Here is a 10,613-nt window from a genome sequence, read left to right on the forward strand (position 1 = left end):
GTAGGAAAGGTAGGTAAACATGTTCATCAATTAGCTTACTGAGATCCACAGTACTTCAAAACTATCCAGGTATCCAAGAACGTGGTTGAATTTAAAGAGAACATTTTAAAATCAAAAGTACCTTCATAATTTAAGTAAATAAGAAAACTGTAAAACTCTTACATTAAGTCAAATTCAATAAATAAAAATTGGGCACTTACTACAAACTAAGGCATTATTTGATATTGATATACTGAAAGACATGAAAAATATTGATATACTGTTTTTCTATAGCAATGCAAATTAATTTTACTACTAGAAGAATAATTCTGTACTTTAAAAAAATACTTTTTAATCCAAAGATTATCCATCTATCTAATCTACAAATCATTTATTTAACTTGGGAGAAAATGCTTAATCAAGAAAATTACAATAAATAACAGTGGGTTTAAAATAGAAACCACACCTACCACTCTGACTGATGCTTTTCAACTCTTATCTCTTTAGACCTGTGAGAAAATTTCCATGATGTTCTTACTTCCCTAAGGAGTTTTAAATGTCACTCAGTGAAAAGTTATAAAGGAATCATTTACGAATTAGATGGAATAATATGCATGATTAGCTGAATTCCCTGGTATTTTCAAGCATTTTCCACTTGCAACTAAAGTATATGGTTATTCCCAACAATTTTACTCTTAGGTATATATATACCCAAGAGAATTGAAAAACGATGTACACAAAAACTTGTACAAAAATGTTCATAGTGGCATTATTCATAATAGCCAAAAAGTGGAAATAACCTAAATGCCCATCAACTAATGAATGGATAAACAGAAGGTGGTATATCATACAATGGAATATTATTCTGCCATAAAGAAAGAACAAAGTACTGATACATGATGCAACATGGATGTACCCTGAAAACATTATGCTAAGTGAAAGAAGCCAAAAAAAAAAAAAAAAAAAGAGCCAAACATTGTTTGATGCCATTTATAGGAAATGTCCAGAATAGATAAATCCATAGGGACAGAAAGTAGATTAGTGTTTGCCAGGGGCTGGAGGAATGCGAAGTGAGTGCTAATGGTTATTCAGTTTCTTTCTGGGGTGATAAAAATGTTCTGGAATTAGAAAGTGGTTGCACAACTCTGTGAATATACTAAAACCACTGGATTGTACACTTTAAAAGGGTAAACTTTTTAGCAGGTGAATTATATCTCAATAAAGTGGTAAAGTATGTGGTGATTAAAACTATGTGTTGAATTTCTAAAAGAAGACAATATTCTGCTGAAAGGTGACAGGGCTCAATGTACCTTGTATACCAATCATCCTGAAAATCACTTTTGAACCAAAAACATTGGTTCAAAATATCATTCTCACTATAGCTATAAAACAGAAAACAGAATAACTTTTTTTTTTTTTTGCGGTACGCGGGCCTCTCACTGTTGTGGCCTCTCCCGCTGCGGAGCGCGGGCTCAGCGGCCATGGCTCACGGGCCCAGCCGCTCCGTGGCATGTGGGATCTTCCCGGACCGGGGCAAGAACCCGTGTCCCCTGCATTGGCAGGCAGACTCTCAACCACTGCGCTACCAGGGAAGCCCCAGAATAAGTTTTTAAACGTAAATATATTTAAAAAATTAAAACACCTAAGAATGCAATCTATACATATGAAAAAGTAAAATATTTATATGCATAACAAGTAGTAGCAACATCATTCATAAGCAGCAGTTAGTGTTTATTTTCCCCATATTTTGGTTTAACACCATAGTGGTAGTTTATTCTTTTTAGGGAAATTGCATATGGTACATATAGCATATTATGAGTAAGTTATAGAAGGCTGTGTAATTGGAAAATTAATTCCAAGTAGCAATATTTACTCTAAAAACACATTTATTATCAAACAAATTATTTTTAACTAGTGGACAATAAAATGTACCTATAATTTATTAAGTCCAAGATATATAGTCAACTTGCATAAAATTATATATGGCATTTTAAAAACAACCTATTTCTAAAATATCAGTAATTCAGGCCAATTGGGATTTCCACAGGAGATAAATTGCCATTAATATCCTTTTTATGAAGAAAATGTCTGCCTTAAGAACATTACAACTATGTTATTAAGAAATGCTACAACATACTTTAAAAATCAAAATGGTGAAACATATGTATTAGGATATTCTTTTATGGGTACCAGCCCTATAGCAGCATTTCATATGGTGACTTTAATCTAGTTAACTAGATTTCCAAGTGACTTGGGTTTTTATTTTCTAGAAATACCTATCACATGTATAGTCTTGTTAAGAATTTAAATTTCCATCATAAATGAGAACCTATCATACTGATAATGTAAAGATATAAGAAATAAAGTACTTGGATATCCTAGTACTTTATTAGAAATATATCTACTAACTCCACAGAAACAAGTTTTATATGTAAGCAAAATACTAAAATTTTCTGATTTGGGAGAAATGAAATAAAATACAGTGAATGGGTTTCTCTTCTTCTCTAACTGTAAAAATCCCTTTTGCCTTTTTATTTGACCCGTCTATTCATGCAATTTAATGAACCCTCGAAATAATTTACATGTCTTTATACAGAATTCACATCTACATCAGTAAATGGCCAGTTCTTTTATATTTTCAGTGCCTTATCAAAATATGGGTAACAAAGTTTTTCATTCTATGAGGCAGGAAGATGTTTCCTAAGTACTTCTTTGGATGATGAGGATATAGTATCTGGGAAGGACACCTCAAATTCTATTAGAAGGTCACCACGTTGCTCAGGATTTTTTGGAAACGGTAGCCCATATCCGATAATTCTTCGCCTCATTCCAGGTTTCACAATATCATTTATTGTCATAGGTATGGTTCTTCCATCCATTGTTGGCACATTAAATGAGCAGCCACACAATGCCTAAAATGGACCAAATAAAATTAACAAATTTCAAAACGTAAAAGTCTAATCAAAAATATTACCAGCTGTAAAGGACGATACCTCTAAGGCAAATTTTTAACCTCCAAAAGAATATCAATAATTATAAGACTTTTTCCACATTAGAAAGTCCATTCAGGACACATATAATCAGACATTTTACAAAAGAAGGAAAGGGAAAGGGGAAGGAAAAGAAAAGGAAAAACGGAGGAAAGAATGTCTTTCACATTGCCCTGGAATGAAATGGATTGTCTGAGGCTGCTATTACAACATTCAAGATGCAGGGATGGAATGGGAGAAGAGAAGAGGGAGAAATTCAGGACTAGAAAGAATAAGATAGGAGCAACTACAAACTTCTCTAGAGGGAAAATGTTAGGACAAGAAATATACTTAATGTTTTAGTCAATAAATATTTACTGAGTACCTACTATATGCCATATATTCCTGTTAGAGGCTGAGCACATAGGGACCATGCACACAGACCCCACCTCAAGGAACGCACAAAGAATTCAGAAGCAAACTAGTAATTATAATACAGTACAAAGTTGGCACAGAAGTATGTGCAGAAGTCTTTTGTGAGAGAAAGGGCACCCAACCTACCCCCTTAGCTTCAGGGGGTAAGTTTGGGGTAAGCATTGGACCAGTATCAGGTGTTGAGGTAGAGTGAGGAACAGCAGTGTTCCACAGAGTACAGCTCAGACAATGACACAGAGGTATACGAGATAATAATACATCAAACTTAGGGAAATGCATATACATTGAGGGTTAGAAATCAGATTAAAAACAACCTTTTATTTTAAGATAAAGAGTTTAGACATTATGGTAGATGCTATGTGGAGTCATTTAAGAATTTTAAGCAGGGAACTGATATGGCCTTATTTGCAGGATTACAATCCAATTTGAGAAAGAGTGCCTAAAAATAGAACAAATACGAACTAATGTATTAAAGCAGTACCCTCATAAATTATTTTGTCTTTTAATACTTTTTTTGTTATATAATTATTAACCCAAGTTAACAATTTTGGAAAAATTCTATACATGGACTAAGGTGATGAGATTACAGTACAGATCTCATAAACCATACTTGTAAAAAACAGAGTAGAGTTAATCCAGACTAGGCCTCATAGTATATAATTCACTTAAAATTGTGATTTAAATTGTTAGTATAAATAACTAAACTTAGAAAGTACAATCTTATCCATAAATGAGGTATAATAGTGGTACTACCTCAGAAGGTTCTTATGATAATTTTAAAAATAATGTGTAGTAAACATAAAATTAATGTTAGCTATTATTTAGATAAATGCCCTAAGATCACATGCATAATTCTGTTTGGTTTCAGAATCCTATGTCCTACCAACTTACCTCTCGTAAACTAATTCTAGCAGTATAAATTATATTTGATCCATCCCTTTTGAATTTGGGGTGATCTTTATCTTTAATGACAAAAACAATGTCTGCTGGAATACTAGTTGGTGTTTCATCTCCTTCCCTTGGAAAAGTAATTTTGGTACCTTCTTTCCACCCTTTTTTTATCTCGATGGTAAGAATTTTGTCCTCAGTTCGATAACTCCTTCCATCAGGGTTTAACCTTTTTCGAGAAATCTTCATCCGTTTGGTACAACCACTATATATTTCTTCAAGTGATACTCTAAGTTCATGAATAACTGGAGGATCTTGTTTGAGGCGGGATGGTCCCACAGAATTCCTGTCTCTTGGATATCCATTCATGCTGAATCCAAAGGCGCTAAAAGGATCTCCATCTACTTCCATTTCATCAGAATCTCTACCACCACCCATCCGTCTTCCAAAGAAAATTTCAAAGGGGTTGGAACCTCCGAAAAATGCTGCAAATGTGGCATGAGGATCGCCATGAAAGGTGTACCGGAAGGTACCTCCTTGTCCATCAGTACCTCCTGCCCCTCCTTTCAACCCTAAATGAAGAGATAAGCATGATTAGAAAAATGCTTACAACTCTTGAAAGTTAAACTTTCAACAACTGTATTACTAATAAACTTTGGCTAACTTAGGTTGCTATTTATTAATATTGACCAGAAATGCCATTATAACTGAATACAGAACAGCTACATAACTTCCAATCATTCCACCCTAAGTTAAATTTTTATCTTTCAAATTCTTCTTCCAAACCCCATCTTTTTTTTTTAAACTGGTTTGTTTGTTTTTTGTAAAAACTTCATTGTTTTTTTTAAATTAATTTATTTTATTTTTATTTATTTTTGGCTGCGTTGGGTCTTTGTTGCTGAAGGTGGGCCCTCTCTAGTTGCGGAGAGCAGGGGCTATTTTTCATTGCGGTGGCTTCTCTTGTTGCGGAGCATGGACTCCAGAGCGCAGACTTAGTAGTTGTGGCGCACGGGCTTAGTTGCTCCGCGGCATGTGGGACCCTCCCGAACCAGGGCTCAAAGCCGTGTCCCCTGCACTGGCAGGCGGATTCTTAACCGCTGCGCCACCAGGGAAGCCCCAAACCCCATCTTTAATGATAAATTATTCCTGAGTCTTTGTTCCACAGGTAAAAAGAAAATAAATAAAAATCGGGAACCTCTTATCTCATAAGCTACTGGTTTGATAACCTAAAGTATATAAATTTAAGTTTTTAAAAGATGTCATTCAAGGGGTGGGGGAGGGAAGAATTGGGAATTCGGGATTAGCAGATGCAAACTAGTATATATAGGATGGATAAACAACAAGGTCCTACTGTATAGCACAGGGAACTGTATTCAATATCCTGTGATAAGCCATAATGGAAAAGAATATAAAAAAGAATATATATATAACTGAATTACTTTGCTGTATAGCAGAAATTAACACAACATTGTAAATCAACTATACTTCAATAAAATAGAAAAATAATAATAATAAAAAATAAAAGATGTCAATTGAAAGGTCTTCAGTAATCAATGCAAAATACGTAACCTAAATCTTTGAGTACCATTATAATCAGTGAGCACAAATCAATAATATAAAATACCATATTTATACTAACTATCTGTATTTCAGATCACCTTTCACTGTTTAAGAATTAAATAGAACTCATTTGTGGCAGAAAGGGAAAAAATTCTAATAACAGAAAACCCTATGAAAAAAAATTTTAGACACTAAAATTGTTATCCTATGCTAGATAACGAAATTCTTTATCTAGGCATACCATGTGATAGCATTAATTTCAACAGCATGTGAAAAGCCTGAAATCATGAGCTGTGAACTCTTTTGACATGTAAGGCCTTTGGGCTGGTTATTTCTGTCTATTATGGACAACCTGCTTCAGACCCCAAGATAGTGACCCTTTGATCCTCTTTTTTAAGCTCAACTAAGTAATAAGTAGCTCACAAGAGATTACATATTTGAAGTAGCATTTTCTACTACATACTGAAGGAAGATTCTACTGAAACCCACAGAACAACAGTATAGTGATCTTTTAAGGGATCAATGCTGACAAGGATTTATATCATTACAGTATCAGCAAAGTTTCTGAATGAGCCTTATGGGCATTCCTGACCAAGGAAACAAGCAGGAAAAGAATATAAAAATTATGAAACTGTAAAGAAAAATTCAAGAGAATTAAACTAAGAGATTCCAATATATTTAAGCAGTGACCAATTTGAGGGCAAGAAATACATTTTATTCATTTTTGCATTACTCATGCATACAGGTCTGAAAATGACAGACGCTCATGTTTATTTATTTATTTAAATTTATTTATTTATTTTTGGCTGTGTTGGGTCTTCGTTTCTGTGTGAGGGCTTTCTCTAGTTGCAGCGAATGGGGGCCACTCTTCATCGGGTGCGCGGGCCTCTCACTATCGCGGCCTCTCTTGTTGTGGAGCACAGGCTCCAGATGCACAGGCTCAGTAGTTGTGGCTCACGGGCCCAGTTGCTCCGCGGCATGTGGGTTCCTCGCAGACCAGGGCTCGAACCCGTGCCCCCCACATTGGCAGGCAGACTCTCAACCACTGCGCTACCAGGGAAGCCCCGCTCATGTTTATTGAATAAAGGGAATGAACTAATTCTTAAAGCCTCCAAAAATAAACTTTAAAATGTATTTTGAGTGTCAAGATATTTGAGAAAAGGCAGAAGCAAAAACAATATAAAGTATAATCACACATACACATATATGAGAAATTTAATAATAAAAAATTCTACTGAAGTCACTCAGCATGATTTCACAGTTTTACGTGTCTTATTCTATTTGGCAACTTCCACTAAAAGGTATACATGTACTCTACTTCATCCAACAGTGTCAGATGATGTTTAAATTTTTACCTTCATCCGTGAATAGAAATCTGGAGACACAAAAAGAAATCTAACAATTTGAAAATTGTCAATATATGTATTGGATGATATATCCAAATAGCACTCAGGGATATGCCTTGTAGAATCAGAATGACAAGTACAAGCAGGACAAGAACTTTTAACACACAGCTCATCCAAAACTTCTTTTTATAAATTTTAGTGGTATAGTTATAACTCCAAATGTTAAAAAAAGCTAGTGGCAGATTTTTTTAATGATATATATATATATATCATATAACTCAAGGTCATTACCAATGTGATTAAACCAATGCTAAATTATTTCAATCACTTCATCTTTCATCCCACAAATAGAGTATAATAATTTAACAGAGTTAATAAAGTAAATTGAGTGAATTAGCCTGCCCAGTCTAACCCTCTACAAGACAAAATCTAAATGTTTTGGACCTATAATGGATTCATGAAAAGAAAGAACAACATTTTAAGTTATTACATCATGGGTTTGGCTTTTCTCTAAAAGCCCTTCCTTCCTCTGCCAAAAATGGTAACTCAATCAGGATTACAGAGTCCCTGAGAAGATTCACACACTGTCTGAAGTGACGTTTATCAAAGCTAACAGCTAACAATGCAGCTTTGACACTAAACAGTCAACTACGTATCCTCTATGACTGAGAAAAATCCTACCAAAATTCACACCAATACAACATGAATTATTATGCAAGTATCACTTGCATTGCCCGGCACTTGAATTGGAACAAGCCTGTCATCAACTACAGAGTCAACTCTTCACTACATACATTCTGACTGCTCATGGAAAATTTTAATATTCAGCTAGATTCCCTCTGCTATCCAAAATTTTTTCTAGACATCATCATCACTCGTGTGAGCAAGAAATGCACCCCAGAGTCAACATTTACGTATGCTGTACTGACAGCTATTATTTAAAAAACAACCAATCAACCAATTTGCAATCCAGAAACAATTATGTGTCTGGGATACTATCCGTAACAATGATATCCGTTAGTTAGTTGATTAAAAGTTTATCAAAAGCAGCAGCATTGGAGAAGAATTAGGATTTCAAAGAAAAAAAATTATAGGACTTTAAAAACTTTCTTTAAGGAGATCTAATATGTAAGAACCCAGATTTATAAAAAATACTTACAGAGTTAACTAGCATAATGAAATTCTTTAGACAGCTTTGATTCATAAAAATACAAAAAATGAGTAAATACTCATTTAAAAAAATATATAGTAAATAAATTCAGTTGATTAACTATATGAAGAACAGAAGCTGCAAGCTAGTATAAAGATTAATATACTAAACACAAATTTGATCATATAAATACTAACTTTCAGTATTTAAGTTATTGAGTAAAACATAAACAATAAAAAAAGAAGGCATAAGGAAAAAGAAATGTTAGAAAACTAGACTACTATGAAAATGTGTTATTGAAAATCTTTTTTTTTTTTTTAAGTCTTTTAATATAAACTTCTGTTGACATCACGGAACAATTCAGAACTAAACCTAAAACTTTAGGGGAGAGACTGGATCAAAATCCAATTTTCAATTTCTGTAGTTCTGTTTTTTGTTTCAAATGATTCAACTATGGAGAAACGTCTCTATATGGAAAAATAGTTTTATTTATTACATACAATAAAATTAACCCATTGTAAATATACAGTTTTAGTGAAGTTGTAGAATTGTGCAACCATCACTACAATCCAGTTATAAAACATTTCCATCAACCCAAAGAGTTCTTTCATTTCTATTTGTAGTTAATCCCTGCTCCCACCTCTAGCCCTAGGCAACCACTGATCTGCTATCTTTCTCTATAAATCTGCCTTATCCATGCATTTCATATAAATGGAGTAACAGAATATGTAGTCATTTACATCTGACTTTTTTAGCATAGTTCATGAGGTTATTCCATTTAGTAACATGTTTTATTAAATCAGTTCTTTTAATTGCTAAGTAGTATTTGTGTGTGTGTGTGTGTGTATACATATACAACACACTTTATCCATTCACTAAAAGATGATACTTTCGGATTTTTTCATTTGGGGCCATCACAAATGGTGCTGCTGTGAACACTCACGTACATGTCTTTCTATGGACCTATATTTTCATTTCTCTTTTACAGATTCCTAGGAGTGGAAATGCTGGGTCATATGATACTTTCAAAACATCTCTATTTTTATTCAACCTTTAAAAAACACAGAATTTAAAATTGTGGATATTAGAGGGGCTTCCCTGGTGGCTCACTGGTTAGGAGTCCGCCTGCCAATGCAGGGGACACGGGTTCAATACCTGGTCCGGGAATATCCCACATGCTGCAGAGCAACTAAGCCCGTGCGCCACAAATACTGAGCCTGAGCTCTGGAGCCCAAGAGCCACAACCACTGAGCCTGTGCGCCGCAACTACTGAAGCCCGCACGCCTAGAGCTGGTGCTCCGCAACAAGAGAAGCCACCGCAGTGAGAAGCCTGAGCACCGCAACAAAGAGGAGCCCCTGCTCTCCGCAACTAGAGAAAGCCCGCGAGCAGCAACAAAGATCCAACGCAACCAAATAAATGAATTAAAAAAAAAAAAAAAAAAACACAACCAAGTAGATATAAAAAAAATAAAATTGTGGATATTAGAGATTTTCAAAACACAAATATACTGGGATCACTGGTTCTGGTAGGTCCTAAATATATAAATTAGCATGTTCAACTCATACAATTCTCAGTTCACGGTTCCTTATTTCCACAGTCTCAGGCCTTGCAAACGAATGCAATAATTGGGGGAAAAAAGTATATCAGGTAAATTAGTAATGGCCCCACAGTCCTAAAATTATTGTTATGTTACTTCTAGAGAAACACATAGGGCTATGGAACCAGGCCTGCAGGCACAAACAGATCAATGACAGGCAAAGACAAAAAGTATTTTCCCACATTTTAACAGTATACGTAACGAGGTATTTTAAATAAAGGATAAGTAAATATAATGCTTTTCTGTAAAGGAAGATAATTTCTAAAACATAATCGAATAACTTTCATTTAACTGTATTTTAAAGTAACATAACTAGAGAATGATATTTCTGAATAATATATTTCAATGCTTTAAAAAACTTATTCTTCCCTATTACCTCTATTGCTTACATCAATTACCTGAGTCAAGAACAAAAAAAGATTTGGGGTACACACATGATCCTGTTTTAGTCTTTTTTAAATTCACTCACTGGTGATGCTCAGTAAAAATCAAACTGGAGAAATATCACCCAAGAAAAACACTATTAAGAGGTAATATTAAGCCAAGAAAAATGTATCATTTGGTGACTTGAAAATTCTGCAAATATCCTTAGTAAACACTGAATCTTATGGTTTAGTTATAGAGAGATTTGAGCTATTTGTGAGATGGGGATTAAATCAGTGGATATTTGCTTTTTCATGGGAATTTA

The 10,613-nt window shown here is 34.3% G+C and overlaps 1 protein-coding gene across 5 annotated transcripts in view; it reads right to left on the reverse strand.

Annotated features, from left to right (window-relative positions):
* Nucleotides 1-1,637: 1,637 nt before the first annotated feature.
* Nucleotides 1,638-10,613, reverse strand: part of DNAJB4 (DnaJ heat shock protein family (Hsp40) member B4) — a 40,929-nt gene continuing 31,953 nt past the window's right edge. For all 5 annotated transcript variants that reach the window (XM_049709854.1, XM_049709859.1, XM_033405954.2 and 2 more), the window contains 2 exons: nucleotides 4,275-4,843; nucleotides 1,638-2,891 (listed from right to left, as the gene is read on the reverse strand). In XM_049709854.1, the coding sequence (XP_049565811.1) occupies nucleotides 2,658-2,891; nucleotides 4,275-4,843 (803 nt within the window). In that variant the 3' untranslated portion in view covers nucleotides 1,638-2,657. The remainder of the gene's footprint in view (nucleotides 2,892-4,274; nucleotides 4,844-10,613) is intronic.

Source organism: Orcinus orca, chromosome 1 (genome assembly GCF_937001465.1).
Source record: "Orcinus orca chromosome 1, mOrcOrc1.1, whole genome shotgun sequence".
Classification (NCBI taxonomy): domain Eukaryota; kingdom Metazoa; phylum Chordata; class Mammalia; order Artiodactyla; family Delphinidae; genus Orcinus; species Orcinus orca.